Source organism: Vidua chalybeata, chromosome 4 (assembly GCF_026979565.1).
Source record: "Vidua chalybeata isolate OUT-0048 chromosome 4, bVidCha1 merged haplotype, whole genome shotgun sequence".
Taxonomy (NCBI): Eukaryota; Metazoa; Chordata; class Aves; order Passeriformes; family Viduidae; genus Vidua; species Vidua chalybeata.
The window spans coordinates 43,272,552-43,294,604 of NC_071533.1; the positions used below are offsets into that span (position 1 = coordinate 43,272,552).

At 45.6% G+C, this 22,053-nt stretch overlaps 1 protein-coding gene and 1 long non-coding RNA gene across 2 annotated transcripts; one reads left to right on the plus strand and one right to left on the minus strand.

Moving 5' to 3' along the window:
• Window positions 1-12,570: 12,570 nt before the first annotated feature.
• LOC128786952 (uncharacterized) lies at window positions 12,571-18,338 on the minus strand. The gene is made up of 3 exons (XR_008430520.1): window positions 18,269-18,338; window positions 17,760-17,852; window positions 12,571-12,692 (listed from the first exon to the last, which is right to left on the minus strand). It is a non-coding gene; the product is annotated as an uncharacterized LOC128786952 (long non-coding RNA).
• Window positions 18,339-19,320: 982 nt separating this feature from the next.
• On the plus strand, window positions 19,321-21,643 carry HAND2 (heart and neural crest derivatives expressed 2). Its single transcript, XM_053940720.1, has 2 exons — window positions 19,321-19,875; window positions 20,858-21,643. The coding sequence occupies exons 1-2, from the start codon at window positions 19,321-19,323 to the stop codon at window positions 20,954-20,956; spliced, it is 654 nt and encodes a 217-aa protein (XP_053796695.1). The 3' UTR covers window positions 20,957-21,643.
• The last annotated feature ends 410 nt before the right edge of the window (window positions 21,644-22,053 follow it).

Genomic DNA, 22,053 nt, shown 5'->3' on the forward strand with positions numbered 1-22,053 from the left:
AAATACAATGATCATGAAGAAATCTCAAGTGATTTCAGACAATTTATAAACTCACTTACATGGGAAGCTAGGAAACAGGTCAGATGTTTCACAGATTTTCCATCACATGCCAGGAGCTCACTTGTATGCGCAGGAAGAAACAATAATGCCCTGAAAAGAGTATTTTTAAGTGCCCTTAAGAGTATTGTCTATTTGTTGGCATACTATTCTTTCTACTATGATTCTACAATTTGTTTACTTTTCACAGGACACTAAAATTCCCATTTTTAAAGCAGAAACTAACAGCTGGCTTTGTAGGAGTGCTGTTTGATTTTGAAGTGGAGAATGAGCAAGGGCTTAGAAATTAATTTAGAAATTAGAAAATAATGTTTTGAAATTAATTTCAAAATTAGTTCGAAAATAATTTTTTGTTGTTGCTACTGAAAAATATTTGGCTGTAAAAGGAGGCATTGGGCAATGAAAAAAAGGTTCAGTGATCTGTCAGTCTGTAGTGAAGAGGTCATTTCTCAGTTCTTCTTCTAGCCTCAGCTTTATGGTAGACATTGTGCCATCCTATTTCCATGTGCAAGACTGCATCAAAACTACTGGCATGTTTTCCATATCAAAGGGGGAGAATAAATAGTAAACAGTACCATTTTTTTAGTTAATCAAATGTGGATTTTAAATTTTGCTAATCCTTCACTGAGATTAAGGAATGCTGTTTAACAATCTTTTAGCAATATATAGCAATGGAAATATTCCATAATAAATACTTATATGGACACATTATTTTCCATTTGCACACACACGCTTTCCATCATTTTATCACCTTGATAATCTCCCTCTGTCTTACTTAAACTATGTTTACTGCTATAAAAGGTGATACCTTAGTATGAGATACAGATAAGGCTCTCAATTATGGCATGAATAACACACAAAAACAGCTTTCAAAAAGTCCATATTAAGTCAGAAATCTAGTCCACCCTGAGAGTCAATGGAGCTTGGTCACCTGCTACATAGGATTTTTTGAGAACTTGACTCTATCTGAGATTAGACATGCAGAAAAGCAGCTGAACTACCAGCTAAATTTACCCTCTTGTCTTTTGATTTTTCTTTCGTACCTAAATCTGAATCTTGGGGTTTTTGCACTCACAAACACACACACATATAGGTACAAATGAGTTAGACTGTATATTTGAATAGACTCATTTGCTCCACTCACAAACACACACACATATAGGTACAAATGAGTTAGACTGTATATTTGAATAGACTCATTTGCTCCACTCACATTGAAATACCACCGTGGTTGTTTTACAGCTTCCAGAAAAATCACATATCTAGTGTCTGCACACTAATTAATATATTTGTCTTCCCTTCCAGTGTTGCTAATTGTTCCTTGGGCTTAACCTTAGACAGTGACTTAGTTAAATGCTATATTGAATTTCACCATTTCCATTTGAACTACCTTTCTGGTAGTTCACTGAAGGGTTTATAGTTATCATGAGTGACCAAAGTACTTGGATGTGCGTACTTAGGTCAGTGTATAGGCCTATACATGTGGGATGGGGGTGAAATCTTTTAAAATAAAACAGCTGCAGAAGAAATGGTCAAGCCATTGATGGCAATATGATAGCTGCTATTAAATCCCACTTTGAGAAACTTCCTTTAGCTTTGATGATTTTTTTCTTCTCAAAAGTTGCTATCAATTTTTCACTGACCTCAGCTCAACCTCAAAGAATCAACCTAACTTGTAGTCTGCTCACATTTTTCTTATGTGGGCACAAAAATAGTAAAACAGAAATAGCAAATTGTATTGAAACTGAATGCAATCAAAATTTGGGATGGTTTGGGTTTAAAAAATTTCATTAATTTTATTTTTCTTTTGTAAAACAAATACCCTGAGGTGGTTCACATCAGGATCCTTTTCTGTCTGAAGTTCAGGAAGGTAAGAATTAGTAGTTTGAGACTTTCTCTTTAATTGTAACCAAATGCTACCTTATAAGGGGTTGAGGATTACCGTAAAGGTGTTCTCAGCTTTTCAGGCACTGTTGCTGTTCTTGAAATAAAAAAAAATTTGTATAGTGCCTGCTGAGTGTAAAATCTGAAAGACTCATAATCTTTATTTATGTTAACAGCATTTTTATTAGGCATCCTTGTTATTGTGAGCCTTTATATTCCTATTCAGATGGGAAATTTACCCATAAATGGATCAATGCCACAGAGCAACACATACTCTGCATCTCCTATAGCTGCAATGTCTGCCTGATAGAGGAATCTGCCAGTACAAATCAGGCACTGAACAACTTTTTCTCAGTGCACATGAAGCACCTTGCAACAAGGTCGACAGAAGCACCATGCCAAGCAGCAAACTCCTTGTGGCACTCATGCATAACAGATCTTAAGATTTTGCCCTTCATCAAGACTTGAGTGTTTGGCCGGTATAGAAATCCCGTATTTCAACCTGAGAAATCTGTGCAGCGTATGTGCACTCCACCCCACACTTCAGGAAGCAACACGTCCTGTTGCACATGCAGCATTTCATTGCTCTGCATACTCACAGTAAATCTGACTTACAGAGGCTGTTCTGTGCATGTTCCCAGGGACTGGGCAGCACATGGGCAGTAGGTCCATTAGACAATCCCCAGAAGTGTAAGTCTTACTGTGCAGGCATGCGGTGACTTCATCACATGTGCATAATAAATATGATGCTCTCTTAAAGTGTTGGCCCGACTAGGAGGGTGCTTGCAGTCTTGTGGTTATCACCAGGCTGAATACAACCTGTTGTAGAGCATCCTGGGCAGAGAATCTGACCTGCCACAGCTTCCAAACAGCTTGAAATTGTAACAAATGTATACATTGATCAACATCTGCCCAGGCAATGTTTCTGGGCTGAAAAAGAGAATGTGTTCAGGAAATCCAACTGTTTGGTAGCCTTTAGACTACAAATCCTAAATTTACTAAGTTGTCCCTGAAGTTCACAGTCTCCTCTTGAGCCCTTGCTCTTGCACCTCTTTCCTCACCCTGGCACAAGTGACCCTCTACCCCCATCTCCATGGTCCAAAGGCCACCTTGGGTGGTGAAGGAAGCTGGTTTTTTCCTAGTTTGGATGACATTTCTGAAAAATATGTGACTTTATAACATCAGTGGAAGGATTGGAAACCCTTGCATTCAAATAAATACCTACAGCATTTGTTCAGGACTCCACCTAATTATAAACTAAGAATGATTTCTAGGCTTAAATATTGGCTAATAAATAAATATTGGCTTGAGGATTTAGGCATTTGTATTTTGGCTTGCCCAAAGTGACACACTCATTCCAAAATGGCAGAGAATCTCTGGAGCAGAACAGGAGTGTCCCAAGCTAACAATTTTGTTGCCCAAAAGACCAAGTAATTTTCGTCCTGTCTCCTGTGTGTATTAAACTTTTCACCAGGAGATTTTTAATGCTATTTTTGTTTCTAAGGCTACATGTATTAAGGGGTTGGATCTGAAGGAAAAAAAAGGAAGAAAATTTTATATGTTAGAGCTGGTGAGTTCACCTTTCTGATGGACTTTGTAGCTGTGGAAACAGTCACAAAACTGAAAAATTCTCACAGGAGATTCTCATCCAAGAAAACTCTACCTCTTCCACAGGCTAATTTTCTCATCTTGACAAAAAATCAGCATCTCAGGTGAAGGACTAAACTTGCCTGGCAGGCTGTCTATGCTGGAGTTACAGTCAGTGGTTTTATCTGCAGTGTCCAGAGGTCTTTGACCATGATTGTGCCACTCCCCAGGAAGCCAGTGAAGACTGTGCACAGTGAGTAGGGGGTACTGGTGCAGAGACCCGCTGGTATTATTTTATTTCATGTGGCAGATCACAAAGCTCTGCGTAGTTGAAGTGGGACCACCTTCAACAAGATCAGGCAGCCAGAAGAAATGTTAAATACTTATATTGGGCACATTTTCAATGGCTCTGGGACTATTCTGAGCCAACAGCACCAGATATGGTGGATTATTCAAGGGCTGAGGAGTTACAACACTAGGATTGGAAAGGGGGCCCACAGAAGGAATAGCAGTGGTGATTTTTTTGTTTCATCACTAATACTGGTTTCACAGCATCATCAAAAACCAGAAGCCAGACTGTGGATTTGTGGTTCTCAGGTTGGGAATGGTCTTTGGCGTCCCCAGTGGTGACCTTATTAGAGCAACCATAGAACTGATAGAACTTACAGCAAGGGCCAACCAGGCTTCAAATAGGAAAGTAGCTGCCATTGAGCTGGAACACAAGTAATCAGGTGGATGCAGAGACCAGGGTCTCAGTGCCATGTGGCAGGTGCTGGTGTGAGCAGGCTTGCCCAATATGCTCCTACTGGGCACATCCCAGGTAGGAGCAGCTTAAGCATTAGCTTCAGCCCTTCAGTCACTTCCTCCACTTCTTCCAGTTTTAACACTATATCCACTTCCCATGTTTCAGATCTTATCTAAATTTTTTCTGTCCTTTCCCTGTAGTACTTTTACCTCTTTCTTCAGTCTTCTGTCTTTGGTTTTTTCTCTCTTTGTTCTTATTTCCTTTTCCTTTTTTTGACTCAGTTTCTGTCTCCGACTCTCTCTTCAAAGTCTGTAATCTCACTACCACTCAATAAATCTATTCTTTTCTGCTCCTTTCAGGTTACATTTTAATTATAAGTTTGGCTTGCACCAAAAATTCTTAATTTCTCTCTTTTGCATCCTCAGGTCACATTTTTTAAATTCTAAATAATCACAATCTGCCCAGTTCCAAATGTCACCTTCTTTTCTACCGTCACGGTATCTGTTCATCTGATGGTACCTCACTCACAACCTGCTCTGCTACTCCATCCCCTCAGTTCTTAAAGTAAAGGAAACAGCATGCCATGATAAATTTCCTCAAAAACTTCAAAGTTTTTATCAAATCCTCTGCAGTTCTCTTCTGTACCTTCCCCATCAGGAAAAATTTATCTGTTGCCTACATTTTGTAACCTGCTGGTAAACAAGAACTCTTATTGCTCAAGAGGTCTAAGACAAAGGCAATTTTGCCATGGAATTCATCAGGAATCCTATGCATTTTCTAGCTAGAATTGAAGGGGTTTGATTATCACAAGTATTTTCTGCTATAAATGTCCTGGAATTATCATTCTGTTGCAAAATTAACAGTAGATATGGAACAGGAAAAAAACTATATTATTCTGACCAGATTGTATAAACTTGGGAAAACTTTGAAGTATAAATGGGCTTGCAAGAAATTATCTATGAACAAATTCCAAGTCTGCAGCTTTCAATTGCATATCTTTCCGTGGAGGATAAGAAAAACAACTGTTCATACACCTGGTGTCTTGGAGTCCCTCCTCAGAGATGCCATGTAAAGTGTTGATTCTTATACTTCAGTCTATCTGCTGGTAAAAACGTGACATAAATTCATGGAAATGTTGCAAGAAACCAAGTATTTGACTCCTCATCCTGATAGAATCTTGAGTGCAATCCTTGATTTCTAAAAATCATTCAATAAATCAGATGAATTTGATGGTCTCCCTTAAAACCCTTTAGGAATATGCTTTATCAAGTTTTGTGGGTGAAAAATGTTTATCTGCCTGTGTCATGTTCAACCACATAACCTTACCCTTTCTCTGCTCCTTTTCTCTGACATCAAATTATTACCTTAGACTACCATACAGCTTCTCTAAAACCAGAAATAAGGAGAAAAATCACTCATCCTTCTTCAATTTCTTGGAATTTGACAAGAAATTCTTAGATGTGTAAGGAAGCCCTTAATCCTTGTTGATTTTTTTTTTTTTTTTGGTGAGAGAAAACTCCAACAGAGTGTCATTTCTGCACTTCTCTCAGATAAAAACCTGATCAAGAATTAAAATTCACATTTCTTTATGAATGATACTTTTCTGTGTTAACTAAATAGAGGGTAAAGTGAAAACTATATCAAAGGTGAAACTGTAATTGGATGATGGTTTCATAGTGACCATAAGGATGTTTTTATCTAGAAATGCATGTCAGGAATAACTGCAGAAGCTGCTTAAAGTATGACAATTAAGAAAATGCTTGACTATCAAGAAGGTAGCTGCCTATTTGCAGACCAAAAATCAGTCACAAGTTACAAATTACAGTTCTCTGCTTCTAAATGTCTATCTTCTCTTTCTTTTCCATGCAAGAGCAAACAGACTGTGCATAGGGAATAACAAGACTGGAATTTGAGGAAGAGTGGGGAGAGGCTAGTATTAGGTCAGGATGCATACCCAGGTCTTCTGCTGTTTGCCAGATGGATTTCTCAGGGCAGGTCCTTCAGCAGAGAGGAAGACTGGACTCATTGACACAGACTTTGTTTCCTTCTCAAGAAGTCTGAACACATGCTGTTACAGCAAATCCACCAAACACACTTGACATAAGCTGGTTGGGACTTGGACTAGCAACACAGAAATGAAAGGCTCCATTGTCTATTCATGGTCTCATAAACTATTAACTCCCACTTGAATTGTTCCATTAGATTCCCACTGTAAAATCTTCAGCTTTCTTTTGGTCTTTTCCCTTCACTTTGTCTGATCGTTTGTGCAGAATAGCATTTTAGACACGGAGTATTTTAAGCTGAAAGGTGTCTTCCACTGGAAATTCAAATAGATTGTGCTGTAGGAAAATATCTCACAGCATGCATGTGTTGCATGCTACAGGGAGTGCAGTGTTTGTCTGAGCCCAAACTATTGCTAAAGATTTGTATGGAGACTAAGTAACAGAAAAAACATTTGGGAAAATACTTCTTAGTTCTTATAACATTGATTCTTTGGTAGGCAACCTTCTTGGTTTATGAAGTAATTTAGCAAGTGCTGTGTTGTAAATTACAAAGTACAGTACATAGCACTCAGGGTAAGGGCAGTTTTGTTATTATGACTGCCCAAGATCTGATAAACTATTATATCTGACTTTATAAACACTTTATTAAATATCACACTATCACAAACCAAAGAATGTTGTATAAAAGCAACTTGAGCAATTTGACATCCACTTTTTGTCATTAAAAAAAATATTCTCTTGATTAGTTTCTATGAAGCATAATTTCTGTAAAATAAACAAGATAATCCTTATGTAAACAGCACAGGGTACATGGAGCACAAAAACGGACAGAGGCACAAAGAACGTTCTTGGCTCTAAAGCCTGAAAGCAAATTTCCACTTCATTTAATCTAGTTTAACAGTCATTTTAATTGTAGTATTTTTAAGTCACTGAAAAAGCTTTTTTTTGCTTGTATCTAGGTTTGATTTTTTGGGGTTTTTTGTTTGTTTGTTTGTTTGGGGTTTTGGGGGTTTTTTTAATTGAATCTATCCTCCTAGGTAGCATCCCCATGACTGCAATGAATCTGTGTGTTCATGGGCTCCACTTATACATTATTTCTGACACACCCAGATTTACCAAGTGGCAGATTCCTACAGAATCTGAGTAAGAAAAGGACATTAACTGCTATTAATCTGGGTAACACCATGCACACTCCTATGTCACACAATGCTTTCTCAGTCACGCAGAACATGTAGTTTAGAGACATGTCCTCCCCTGGATTATCTTCCATTTTCCTTTATTCCCATGTCAACAAAATATATACTTCCCATTTGCAACCCCCAGTTTGGTGTTTTTTCTCTATTTAGAGTCAGCCTGACTGGCAAAAGTGACGAAATACCTCACAGAAATACCACAGTACTCGGTGCAACTCCACCTTTGATATTGGTGGCACTCATATGATTAGCACAGCAATCAGTGTGCTGTGTGGTAGTCAATACACATCATTACTCTTTCTTAAACAAGCATGTTCAGTTCAGCTTCAGTGTAAGAGAAGCTGACACAAGTATAGAAGATATTCCCAGAGATCTTTAAGGGGCGTGCAAAAGGGAGGAGTTTTCTCTCACGTGGCTTTGCAGAGGAATTTCCAACCCACGGTGCCTTTAATCAGGATTAGGCGATAGCATCTGAAACAGGCAGCTGTGGCTCTATTCTCCGCTCTCCTCAGCTGCAAAACTGTGTCGGTGAACTGATAACAGACAAGCACTTAAAAACCTATTGCAGGCACAAACTCCTCTCTTCAGGAGCTGTCTTGGCGAGATGGGGGTGAACCTTGCCCAGTATGCAGGGCAATAGGACTCCCATTACCTACAGAGGTATTAGAAAAGTGTTCCCAGATGAAAGCCTTTATCCAATTTCAATTGTCCACTGAACAACAACAACATTAAGAGCAACATTGTTCCATTTGCTTCTGTGTCAAACAATACGGCGACTGTTTAGCTTTACGTTTTGTTTCTCTGAGTAGCTGAAACTACTGTGGGAGTAGAGAAGTATTTACATCCAAAAAATCTGCATTCCTCAAAGCAGATGTTTTTAATTTTAATAACATCAGCCTATAGTAATGAATATCTGAAATATTCTGATCACTGAGTTCATGTTGCTGTTTAGGAGTAACGCTCCATCATAGTGGGTTTGCAGAAAACATCAGGAGCAACCAGGAGAAATGTACTTTTACTAACTGCGCTACCAAGAGCACTTCTGCTTTTTTTTTTTTCTTTGAAAGCCACTTAAAATGTCCTCCTGTGCAGAAGAATGACATTTTCTGCAGTGTAGATGTGCCATATTATAGACCCATACACCCATACTTGGAAAATTGCACATGTAAAATTTTTTGTAGTGTGTGCCTTTACTTTTCCACACATGCAGCCCAGATGTGTGCATGCACATATCACACAAAATGGGCATGTACTGTTTTTACAACCTAGGACATATCTTTATGAATAGCACACAAATGGAGAGAGGGGAAGCCCTTTGTGGACTCCAGGCTATGCAGGGCAGAGTCCCTGGACTCCAGGTAAAAAAAAGGTGTGTGCATGTGCACTACTTACTTTTCCCACTGCTCTGTCCATATTGCAGACTGCAGGCTAGTGTAGCCGTCCTTGAAGTGACTGCAAAAAAGTGCAGTCCTTTAGTGTAACAGAATGGAGCTCAGTCCAGACTGGCTTTACTCGGTGGAAAATAGTAAAACCAGCCTACACTGTGGTCTGCCTCCCTAGGCAAGACTGGTAATGGTAGATAAGCTAGCTTGACTATGCATGATTTTTTTCCAGCAGTAGGCACAGGTAAAATTTCAATTCATACAAATAGGTGCCACTCTGATGAAAAGTTGGCTTAAGCAGAACAACTTGTACTCATGAGGTTTGTATTTGTAAATTTTTGTGATCTTTTTCCCATGGATGTCTTTCGTAGAAGTTGTTCTACACATTATTTGGATTGACATATCTGAACTGATTGTTCTACAAGTTTTCTTAATAAAACCAGGGCTCTGAATCCACTTGCCTGTTTTATTAAAAAAAAAAAAAAAAAAAAAAAAAAAACCAAGAGAAAAAACCCACAAACAACGCACACACAGGAAAAAAAAAAAAAAAAAAAAAAAAAGCAGTGTGACTTTCATTTAGCTTTATGTGAGAAAAAAATTCAACTAAAAGGACTTATTTGAAAAGAATATGTTTAACTGCATATGCTGCATCTACATTCTGCTTTCATAGCTGTTAAGCTTCAAGTGACCAGTGTCTTATAGTGCCATACTTCATGCATGTGTGCAGGCTGAGATAGGAAAAGCTCGGCACTGTGTGATATGTGAAGCAAGTGTTTCAAAATCTACACTTCCAAATCACTGCAGCCCAGCAGCAGACCACTACCAGCTATTCCTTGATCTCTAGGTGACTTAACCTGTATCTAGGTGCTCAAGGTAAGCAATATCAGGACTTGGTCATAAGAAAGAACTAAAACAAGGCATGGAGACAGATAAAAACCATATGCTTAGCACCTTAGATACAAATATGTTTGCATTATACAAAACACTTTGAGGATGTATGAATGTTTTTGGGTTTTCTTACCGTGGAACATAATTCTGAAAAAACATAATGGGTTTAAATCCTCAAAGTGCAGAACCTGCACTTAATTCAAGGAACATTAGACTCTACCACTTGGAAATCCTCTCCCTGAAGTACTTGTCTTTATTTTAGCATGCTAGTCATTCCTATTTAAAAAAATCCCTTCAAAACTAAAGCTGCATTTTAGCTCTATGGAGGCATCATTTATCTCAAACCTTAATAGTATTAGAGTAACTAGAAAGAAAACAGCCTAATGTGCTCATTCTGAGATGGAAGGTGGAGCATTACTTCTGACGAGAAGTTCTGTGTATCAGTAAACCATGAAAGGGTAATGCCAGTGGCACAATAAATAATCAAAGCATATCCATGCAGTGGTCAGATGTAAACTCTTGTGCCAGCATTGCTCCCATGGAAATCTCTGGTAATTTCGTCATTGAACTGAAGGGCACAGGGTTGGATTTCTGTGTTCCAGGGGGTGCTGAGAGGGGGAATATTAGTTTTTTTTTTTCTGAGTAGGTATCTTTAGATGTACCTGCAAAATAGTTGAGTCATAAAACCGTTGAATCCTTGAGTTTTGCTGCTAAAGAGAATCCATAAAAAGAGATTTATTGTCATATTTCCTTTTTGTGTTTCACTGTTCTCCTCCACCATAAAATATTCTCGTCGGTTTATATTAAAGCAAATATAGCAGCTTAGTTCGTAAACGCCAAATTCTTCTCTGTTACACTCCGGCTTTCAGACATAATTGAATTAGCTCCCATCTCTGTTGATGCCGCCGCCCCGAGCCGCAGTAACGAGGCTTATCGAGCCCCGAGTGTTCAGAGGGGTCGTTGTGCACCGACCGAGGTGGACCCGCACCAGCCCGCAAGTCTGCAGGAACCCGTCCAAGCAGTTCCAACTTTTATTCTTCCTGACGAAGATTTAAAGCGTTTCTGTACAACAGTCAAACAAGAATAATCAGCTGTGGAAAAATACAACAAATCATAAGAGCGGTTTAACAGAGAGAGGGGGAGCGAGTGCTGTAGATAAAACCAACTGCTCGGACTGCCCTTCTTGGGGACAGGCGGGACGCCCGCCAGGTCCCTGACCCCGTCATGAGGGGGCAAGACGGCTTTCGGGGAAAATCCCTTCTGCTGGAAAGCTCGTGGCTTCAGAGCAGACGTTGCAAAACATGCCCCCCCCCCCAAAAAAAAAAAAAAATAAACACAAATAAACAATAAAAAAAAATAGCCAGGGAGATTGCGGGTGATTTTTTAGTTTTGACGGAGGTCACTCGCTCAGTGGCTCCCGCGGGCGGTCCCGCTCAACTCCCAGCCCAGGGAAAGGTGTCTGCGAGGCTGTACGGCAGAGGCGGGAAGGCAGGGGCGGCCGGGGGGGCTGGCAAGGGGAACTCGCCCCATTGTGCAGGTAGCCACAAGCCAGGCTGTAATTACAAAGCAAACAAGGTGAAATATTGAATGGGCCTCGCCCGTGACAAGATCTGCGCTTTTTGCCGCCAATTTGTTTGTGGAGCTCTATTTAAAGGCGCTTGATTGAGGAAACGTTGAAAATAGCAGTTAGGGTTTCCCTAATGAGACCTCTAGAGGAAAGCAGTGGCATTCAGGGGGCTACAGCAGGAGGAGGGGAAGCGCTTAACCCTTTCCAGGCTCCCCCAGCCCGGCGGGGCCGCTCCCGGGCGCGGCACCGCCCGCGGGGCGCCGCCGGGGCCGCCCGCCCCCGTGAGGTGCGATGGGCAGGGGGCCAGCCCGCTGCCTCCCCTCGGCCTCTGGCATTTCCAGCACCGGCGGGAGGGGTGCCGGCGGCCCCGCCCGGGCAGTGCCGGGGCAGGGCTGAGCATCCCCGGCAGCTCCCGGAGGGGCGGCCCGTGTCCCCGAGTGTGCGCCCCGAGAGGAGAGCAGCGTCGGGGCCCTGACCCCCACCGCCCTTTGATGTAGTGGGTCGGATCGCCGTGCGGCTACGGGCTGATGCTTCAACACAGTAGCCCAAAGGCGGGCTTGGGGGAAAAAAAATCAAAACGGCCCTTAGAAATCCCGAAAAGGCAGGGAACGTATTGAACTAATAACGAGATGTGTCACACCAACACTCGGGGGCTTGTGACACTCCTTTCCTTCGATCCATCGCTCCCATTTCTGTTGCTGTGTGAGCCTGGCCCGACACTCATTCTCGCAACCTCGCACACGCTTCGTGCTCAATTAGCGCCTGTCTGAGCCCCGTATTACACACGAATGAGACCTCCGGTAAAAATGTTGATAATATTTTGAAAGGCGCTAATGCCTTTGAGGGAATGTGGATCGCAGTCCTCTTCTGCAGGCTGCTTTCTCAAAGTGCTAACACTTGAACGACATTGATATCTCCTCGTTCTCGATTTTATAAGTCAACTTTAGCTCCGAACAACGGGGCTTGGCTTTGCAATGAGCCTGCAGCCTGTAGGGCCCTGGGGTCTTACCTAGAGCATCTGATCGCCCCTCTTCTCGGTCACCGCACCAGCCTTTGCTCACATCTGAACCTCAGCCTGTTGATTGTATATATATGCGTGTATGTATATATATAAATGTATGTATACACACACCTGGACGGGGATCAAAATAAACTTTTAGGGAATACCTAATAAAAAGTGAGCATTGTCTCTCCCTAGAGGAAAGAAAAGGTGAGCTGCAGAAAAACAAAGTGTTGACTTAGTAAAATAAGTTCTGCAGGGTGATATAAAGTATTTATTTTTGTTGTCGCATTTACACCCACTCCTTTTGGCCACAGCTCTGTTTCCCTCCAGGTCTGGGGAGGTACATGACATTCACTTCTCCGTTTTCTGGCTTCTTAACTTTCCTGAAAAGAAGAATTAAGAAATTTTTTTTCCATCTAAAGCGCAGCAAATAAACATTTTGTGTATCCATAAATAGGTTGTATCATCGTATCATCTATACGAACAAATTACGGTATGCGGCCGTGCGTTTCTAGTAAAATCTCCTGTATTCTGTTTATATTACAGCATTTCTGTTTGTAATTATTTTATTTTAATTTTATGTCACTTTTAACACAAGCCAGACCGGTTTTCCCTCCGTGTTTTGTACACAATGCTCTCTTTCTCGATAAGATGTTCTGTCCTATCTTTTCGCTTTTTTCTTTTAAAAAATGTTTATAGTTCCCCAAGAGCAATTCTCCAATATTTCACTCTTGCATTTTAAGGACTTGTCCCTGTCTTGCTTTATTTGTTTGTGTGAAATTTAGTTTGAAAGGAGATCAGAGAGAGCAGGAGGGGTTTGTAATAAGAGAATGACCAAGTGACCTAAAGGCTGATTATATGTCATTAACTGGAGACTTGGTGTATCCAAATTACCAAAAAGACCTCACTCAGCCAGATCAATTACACCGAGATACGCATATAGGAATTGCGGTACGGGCTGATGCTTGCAACAAGTGTGCAGCCGACATTTGTAGGACTCAGCTGCTGAATTTTCGGACGAGCCCGTGTGCTGCAGCCGATCCCAGGCAAGCGGGAGCGGGGTGCAGTGCAGCAGGTATACGGCGCGAGGGACACCGGCAGGACGACACCAACATTTTGGGGCGTGTAGTTAGGGCCAAATTGCAGCTAATTTTCACTGCTCCAGAGGGATTTTTCTCTTAAGCCAAGAGAGGTTACCTTTGATCTATGAAGGCTTCTTAAACCCCAGCCTCGTTAAATGGAGACTTTCCATGAAGGATGACAATAGAAGTGTTGATTTTTGTTAACCTAAATACAAAACGATGCCAGCCTAGCCTTCTTCTTCCTCCACCGTCTGAACTTCAGATGCTGGACGACAAAATATTCGTTAATGAAGGCAATTACATTCACGAGCTATTTAATCAGAGTCGAGCTCAAGAGCAACTTAAGATGTTCTTTCCCGGGAATACAAACAAATATTAATTGGAAAAATAGCGTGTTTATCTGTATGCGTGTTCATGTTTGTACATGCGTGCATGTATAGGAGATGCACATAACAATTCCAATAAATAGAGACATACTGTGTTCACTGCAGAATTTTGTAAGGTCTTTATTACTATTCTTCTGACAAAGAAGGGCTCTTGGTTGGAACACGTTATGTTTTTCTTTTCTTTCCCTGATTCCTGTCCAGGGTCTAAATGCAACTCTGGATGCTCAGTCACAAATATAAGCAATCTTCGAATAATTGCTTGCACATGCAGTACTAAAACGTGTAGGGTCCCGCGCTTACTGCCAATCATTGCGACTTACGAAATGGTCAGTGTCTTGGTGGCTTGGGTTTTTCTCATCCCTGATCTTTTTTTTTTTTTTTTTTTTAATACACAACGGCTGCGAGATTATCATGCCTGAAATATGTGGGCGTTCATTACCCATAATAGCAACATAAACCGGGGTTCCTTCACCTCCAAGGGCAGCGATTAATTCGGGCCTGCTGGACCCGATTCCGCCCTCTGCCCTGGGCGTTGAAATACAGGTTGTGTGAGCACAAGAGAGGGTGCAAGCCAGGCCCATTAGGCACAAGTCCTTTTCATTAACCCGCACTGACAGGTTGACCTCCAAATCATATTTCTCCATGCCTCTTTTCAAAAATACCTTTTCTTGAGTGTTTATGCTCTTTCACGAATTCCTAAGCGACGCTCCAAATACAGGATGCATCGCATCCCTGGGACACGGGATGCTCCAGCATCCTCAAATCTATCCAAGCATGATACCCCTTTCTGATACGTTTGGTCCCGGGTCAATGACATCATGCACTCTATAAATTCAAACCGGTCTCGGCTTTTCAAGCCGTGCACCGGGCGGTTGAGCGATGTGGTGGGCAGCCGGGAGAAAGGAGAAAGAATCGGCACCGCGGTACTTAGGGAGCTGCGGGAAGGAGAGACGCCGAAGGAGCTGCCCGGCCAGGGCAGCGCCTCAAAAGCAAAGTACGGGGTGCCCTTGGAGTGCTTTAGTGTGTCTGATTATTTCTTGGCTTTAATGAAAATTATGGAGGGAGATCTTGGTGCTGCTGCACGGAGCAGGGATGAGTACGTCTGGCGTCGGTACCGGGCACCTCAGTGGTGACTGCGGCTCCCGCCGCTGCCCTGTCCCCATGATCGTCCCACCGGTTTCGGACGCTCCTGAAAAGGAAGGTGCGGTCAAAAAGCAAATGAGCGGGCTCGCTGCCCAGGCACCGGTGAGGCGCCTCTCTGCCCCTGGCCTTCTCCTCACAGGGCCTGGCCCAGTGCAGTGTTCCCAGGTCAGCCAGCCCGGGAGTCCCCAGCAGATGTGGGTTTCCGACCACCCAGCGTCGGCATCTCTTCCCCGCTTCATACGGTTTTCCCCGACTGATTCGGAGAAATTAGCTTAATTTGCAATTTAGCTTAATTCACACAAGCCCGAGGGGGAGAAGGGGGGAGCACAGCTCTATTGTTCTGTTATCCCAACTCCCACCCTAGTCTTGGCCCGGAGGAGAGAAGTGACCTGGCGATAAGCGGCCCGGCGGCGACTGAGCGCCGGGGCAGGGCAGCGGGTGGCCCCGGCGGCGCTGAGCGGGCGCCCGGCCCGCCGCCCCCCGCCGCGGGCTCCGGCCCCCGCTCCCCGGGCGCCGCCGGGCACCCACCGGGGGGCAAGGGCAGCCCCTTCCTCTAGCTCAGCCCAGCGGAGGGCTGCCGGGCTGGAGAGGCAAGAACCGCAGGGCACAACCTAACGATACAGCCCCCACACACACCGACTCCCGAAAAAATAAAATAAATTTTAAAAAGCGGGCAGAGGAAGAGAAAGCCAGCCTTGGCACAGTCTCCACCAAAATTTCTTTATTATGGCAAGCTAAGAGAGTCCTGTTTGGCAGCAGAATCCAAATAAATCGCCGCCTAACATGCAACTATTTTGGCAGGGAAATAAAGTGACATAAGACTAGGGTTTCTTTTTATTTTCTGGGGGTTTTTTTCCTTGGTTTTTTTTTTACCATATTATTTGTGCACAACAAAAAATTCTAATCAAATCAACAAGTATAAGATTGGTAAAATGATGGTGCTTTTAGCGGACTTTAAGCATAATATTGGGAAAGGTACTTTGAGCTGCAGCGTTTTTCAACGCGTGGATCAAACAGAAAAGGCTACAGCCCATGATGGGAAACCCTGAGCATTTAAAAGCTGAGGGAGGGCAAGACAGTTGCATTTGCTCTAAAAGTCTCTTTATAAAATTCATAAATTACTGCTGGGATAAGAGGGAAATATATATATATATATATATATATATAAAAGATCCTTCTGGGTGTTTTATCTAGAGATCCTCTTTCTCCAAAGTTAATTAAGCAATCACGATGCTAGCTTTGGAGATTGGTGTTCTGATCGATATCTCCTGTATATTTTATTACTTTTTCTCTGTCTCATGTTTTCCGTTTCCTTCATCATTGGAGATGTTATCAAAGCGGCCATAGTGTCTTGTCACAGAGACTGTCACAGTTGCAGTCTAACCTGCAGTGTATCGGAAAGCTCGTACACAAACAGGGAAAGTGTAAAGAAACACACGCCCGTTTGCAAGCCAGTATAACTTTCCGGCCTTGACTATGTCCACTTCTTCTTCCCATCAAGAATATATCGCAGCAAAACAAAGCTGGAGAACCGCAGCAGAAACTGGGTGGATTTCCAGGCTGCGCCCTGCAGACATATCATCCCGAGCGGCGGGGGCACGCTGCCTGGCCGCTCCAGAGCTCTGCCTGCACGGTCTGCCCACGGCCTTCCTTACATTTAAAAATCCACACTGCAGACACATTCTTTCCTTGGGATAACACAATATCTACATGTGTGCTTGTGCATATATAGATACAGATACCCATCAGCTGGCTACAAGCGTGTGTACGTATACGATATATGTGTATATACACCAATTCTACATCTGGACTAGTTTTTCACTTTCGTACTCAGTTTACACCCAGACGCTCACGCATATGTGTATATGCTTATAAAAACCTACGCCTGCATGTCTGTGCTCCGTGCACGTCTCCTCTCCAGGTCCGACTCTACACTCCCCGTCTTGCCGAACCGCGGGGCCGGCACTCTTCCTCGCCTTTAGTATTTCCCCGACGAAGCCAGCTCCCGCGTACCGCAGCAGGCTGCTCCTTGGCGGACGGCCTCATCCGTGGAGACCGTTCACTGCCTGCAGGGCATTCCTCGCCGAGAGCCGGCAGACCCTCTCGCAAAGCCTCCGGGTGCCAACAAGCCGCCGTGAACCGTCGGCAGCCCTCTCCAAGCCGGGACCACCCGAGCTCAGCCTGCCTCCTCTCCCCTCTCGACGCCCGCATCGAGTTGATTTTCGCCCTCTTCCCACCACCCAGTGCTTCCCCCGAGGTATCCCCACAGCCTCTGCAGAGGGGCCAGAGAGCGCATTAAGCTACTGCAGAAATTGGACCACAGTTCTTGCTGCCTTCTTTCGCAGACTCCTCCATCTCTATCTTTCTCTTTCTTTAATTTATGACCTCTCAGTTCCTGTTGACACAGTTTTCCACACTGCCTATATTGCAGAACTGCATTACAATATACGCCGAATCAGCCTAGGTGTCAGCCAGAACAAATAAGGGAGGGTATTTGGTATTTCGTAGCTATTTAGTAATGCTCGGCTCCATTTGAGGATGACAACAAATGCACCTCGCCTCCGAGTTATCCATGAGTTACAGCTTGAGATTCATCTTTCTTTTGTAATATCTTCAAGCTTACTAAAGCAAAGCACATAAATAGCTACAGGAGATTTCCTCCTTGGCCTGGCTGTTAAGCAAACATTTAACTACTCCCTTTCGATAACTAAACCTGCTTTCTGCAGATGCTGGTCCTTTTTATTGCAGAAGCAGGAATGCTGAGAAATATTTATAAATTTGTTAGTAAAATCTAGAAAATTAGCTCGGAACATGCTGTAAAAAATATTCGCTTACTTACCGATCATACCAATTCAAGAAGCATGAAACCGATTTCAGGCGCCCGAGTCCCTCGAGTGAAGGCTGGTGGAGATGCATAGGCGCAGGCAGTAAGCTGGAAAAGAATCAGAGTCGGACTTATTGTTAATGTCTCAAAACAATTCTTTCAAAACCATCCCCGTCCAAGCCCCGAGCGCTCCTCTGCCTCGGTCAGCCAGGAGGCGCGCAGCCCGAGCCAGCCCGAGCCAACCCGGGTCGCAAGCCGGGTGACAGGCAAGGCAGAGCAGCTTCGCCTCCCTCCTCACGGAAACTAGTGATCTCGTGGTGTGTATTAACCAGCAATACGAGTATAAGCCGGAGCGCTGCTGGGACATGCCTGTCGCAATCGGGCATCCATGAAGTGCCCTCCGATGCCGGTTTTATTTGTTCCTCTACCGGACCGCCACAAAGCACTTTTGCCAAAGCAACCTCAGAGCCTATCAAGCTCTCACATTGACTTTTGCCAAGAAACTTTTTGGATCCATACTGTACCTGGTTTGAGATTATCCGATATTTAAGTTTTAACGAGTTTGTAGGGGGCTTTTTGTTGTTTGGGTTTTTTCTTTTTTTTTTTTTTTTTCTTTTTGTTTATGCAGATTTTACTGTAAGGCATCTGCTAAACACTTGCATTAACCTCTGCCTCCATGATAATTTTTCCCCCCTTGTTTTAATTACATTAGGGATGCGGAGGGGCAGCCAATCCTAAAAGAGGAGCTCGGCAATTAGCAGAGCGAACATCAAAAAGTTTTATTGCGGAGGGCGGCGGGCTCCGCCCCCGCCCCGGCCATTGGCGGCCGCCGCTTCTGACGACATATATTAACCCGAGCGGCCCTAAACATGTAGCTGTACATGGAGATCGGGCCGGGGAGCCCTGCCAGTGCCCCGCGCCGCGCCGAGCCCCGCCGCCGCCGCCCGCCGCCGCCGCGCCCGGCCGAGCGGCGCGGATGCCCCAGAGGAGCGCCGGGGCGCTGAGCCGCGCGGCGCGGCGGGCAGCGATGCGAGCGCCCGCCCAGCACTGACGGCCCCGCCGCCGCGCAGGGCAGAGACAGCGCCGCCCGCCCGCCCGCCCCGAGCCGGGGGCGCATGGAGGGGGGCCGCGTGTAAGTACCACCCGGCCGGGCCGCGGCGGACTTGGCGAGAGCGGAGGGAAGCAAGAGGCGAGGAAGATCCCAAGCTGGGAAGCCAAGACACTGTTTTGGTCGACATCTCTCCATAGATTTTTGGTTGTTTTTTTTTTTTTTTTTTTTTTCCTTTTTTTTCTGTGCGCGCTTCCTCGAAGACCCGGCCCTGGGCGAGGAGGAGGAGGAGGTGGAGGCACAACGCATGAGCGGCGGCGGCGGCGCCCGGGGAGGGGGGATCGCTCGGGCACCCGCGGGGACTCTGCAGCAGCGCCCTATGGAGAGGCAGCGGGCAGCGGGAGAGTGCTGAGGGGTGAGCGGCGGGCAGCATCTCCCGCCGCTGCGACGGGGGTGGGGGGCGGGCGGGGAGGGGAAACCTTTGTTTTGGGGCCCGGGGGGCGGGGTGGGGTGCTCTAGGGAGCGGGGATGAGTCTAGTGGGCGGCTTCCCCCACCACCCGGTGGTGCACCATGAGGGCTACCCTTTCGCTGCCGCCGCTGCTGCCGCTGCCGCCGCCGCCACCCGCTGTGGCCACGAGGAGAACCCCTACTTCCACGGCTGGCTCATCAGCAGCCACCCGGAGATGTCCCCCCCCGACTACAGCATGGCTCTGTCCTACAGCCCTGAGTACGCCAACGGGGCGCCGGGCATGGACCACTCCCATTACGGGGGGGTGCCGCCCGGGAACGGCCCGCCCGGGCTCGGGGGGCCCCGGCCGGTGAAACGCAGGGGCACGGCGAACCGCAAGGAGCGGCGCAGGACTCAGAGCATCAACAGCGCCTTCGCGGAGCTGAGGGAGTGCATCCCCAACGTGCCCGCAGACACCAAGCTCTCCAAGATCAAAACCCTCCGTCTGGCCACCAGCTACATCGCCTACCTCATGGACCTGCTGGCGAAGGACGACCAGAACGGGGAGGCGGAGGCTTTCAAGGCAGAGATCAAGAAGACAGACGTGAAGGAAGAGAAGAGGAAGAAAGAGCTGGTCAGTGCTTCGGAACGGGACGGGGCGGGACGGGGCGGGGGAGCAGCGGAGGGGAGGCTACTCGGTCGCCCTCCGGCGCCCCATCCGAGCGCACCCGGCTCCTCGCCGGGCAGAGTGGCCGGGGAATGTCCATGCGGGACACCTCGGTCCCACCGGTCCCTGACCGTAGCTGCGGGCCAAAAGCGGGACCGCGCACAGCCGCGAGCGGCCGTCGGCGACCGGATCCGACCCGGAGGCTGAGAGCAGCCGCGGGGAAAATTCTGCCACATCAGAGCCCCGCGGGAAGGTTATTCCCGGGCTGCTGCTTGTCCCGTATCCCAAACCGTGATCTCGCAGGAGGCAAGCCTCTGCTCTCTTAAATGAAAATGTGGAGGCATGTTTACCTGCTAAGCCCAGCCCAGCTTTAAACCTTCGGCAAGTACGAGGTTCGCAGCGAGAGGCTTTCCTGCCTCTGCACTCGGCGCTTCAACTTTTTTTATTTTTACCGGGAGAGTCGGTTTAGGCCAGGCAGTGCAAGCCCAATTTCGTGTAGGCCCCATGGCGTGCTCCCGTGTGGTTCATTCCCGCATATGTTACTGGCCGCAAGTCCGATGTTTTGCCCCGGTACGTGCTGGTGCCCAGCTTCTCCGCGCACTCAGGGAGGGAATGGTTTAGAGGGGGCCTTATCGTAATCCCCGTAGATGGCTGGCGCTTCTCAGCCTCCAGCCCGGCACTCCGGCTGCGACAGAGCAGCGGGGTGGCACGGAGCGGGAATAGGCCTCCGCCGCTCCCACGGGCGCGGCTTCGCCGGCGGCGAGATCCCGTGGAGGTCCCCGTTATGTCTCTTGAAGCCCGTAGACCTCGATGAGCTCGGGTCTCCTCGTAGTTTTCGATCGCGAAGCAGAGCAGATGCGACCTAGAAAGGGGAAGAATATATCTAACCTTTTTTTCTCTCCTCTCCCCCTTCTGTTTCTCTCTCTCTCCTCGCATCCTGTCTCCCCAGAATGAAATCTTGAAAAGCACAGTTAGCAGCAACGATAAGAAAACCAAAGGGAGGACTGGCTGGCCGCAGCATGTCTGGGCTTTGGAGCTCAAGCAGTAAGCACGGCAGGACTGGAGGAGCCGTCCTCTTAGTCTCGGTAGTGAGCTCTCCTCTGAGGACTCTTTGTATTTGGAATAATCCAGTTTATTTATGTGCAATTTCTCCCCCAACCCCCCAAAATGTGGATATTTGAAGGAGAGGGAAAAAGCATTCCATATATGAAGAGGAAACTCCAGCTTGGTAAGGGGTCATGTCTCTAAATGTTTCGTGAATGTTATTTGCTCTGTATAAAACACGTGGGGAAAACAGAATCATAGAAAAGGAAAAAAAAAATCCCTCCCTGGCATTAGTGTGTATGTGAAGTGTATCTTTAATACTTGGCCTTTTGGATATAAATATTCATGGGATTATAAAGCTATATTTCAACAGAAGCAGTTGCACCAATGTTTCGATTGACTCGGTATTTAGTGTTGTAATTTTGTTGTGGTCGTTCAGTATTTGAAGATGTTTTCAACAGTTATTGGTTATGTGCACTTCCGTCCGTAAGGGAAAAAGTGGAATCTAATTAATATTGAAGGTGTAAACGTTGTAAGTACTCAATAAACCACTGTGTGTGTTTTTTACAAAACAAAAGAAAAAAAAAAAAAAGAAAAAGAAAAAAAAAAGAAAATCCAAATCTTTTTATGTTTTATACCTCAAAATGTTTTGAATAACAGCGTTGTTTATGGCTTTTTTTTCATAATATTTAAAATATTCGGAAGTAAACTAAATTATAAAGATGGCTCCTAATTTTATTTTTAAACAAGTGACTGAATGAAAGGAGGGGGAGAGGGAGGGATCTCTCAGCCCCGTGAGTGTTGAACAGAAACAGGCAGTTCATCTGAATAGGAATTCCTTGTGGTGGTGTTCTCCAAGCAGGAGACCTACTGCGAACGGGAAATGGACAAGGGTGCAAACCCCGGGCGGGTCAGGAAGAGCAGAGATGCGCGGTTTTCGTGCCGTCGGAGCCCGGGCGGCGGCCGTGCCAGGCGCGGGCCCGGAGCGGGGGCGGCCGGCTTCCCGGAGAGGGGCCGGAGGCAGACCAGGGAAGCTGGCGAGCTTTGCTCGGAGTGATTATGTAGCAGGTAATTTTACGTCAAGGAAGAAAGAGCGAACAA

Coding starts and splice junctions, on each gene's coding strand:
- HAND2 (XM_053940720.1), top strand. CDS start 19,321: ATGAGTCTAGTGGGCGGCTTCCCCCACCACCCGGTGGTGCACCATGAG. Junction 19,876..20,857: donor AGAAGAGGAAGAAAGAGCTG/GTCAGTGCTTCG, acceptor CTGTCTCCCCAG/AATGAAATCTTGAAAAGCAC.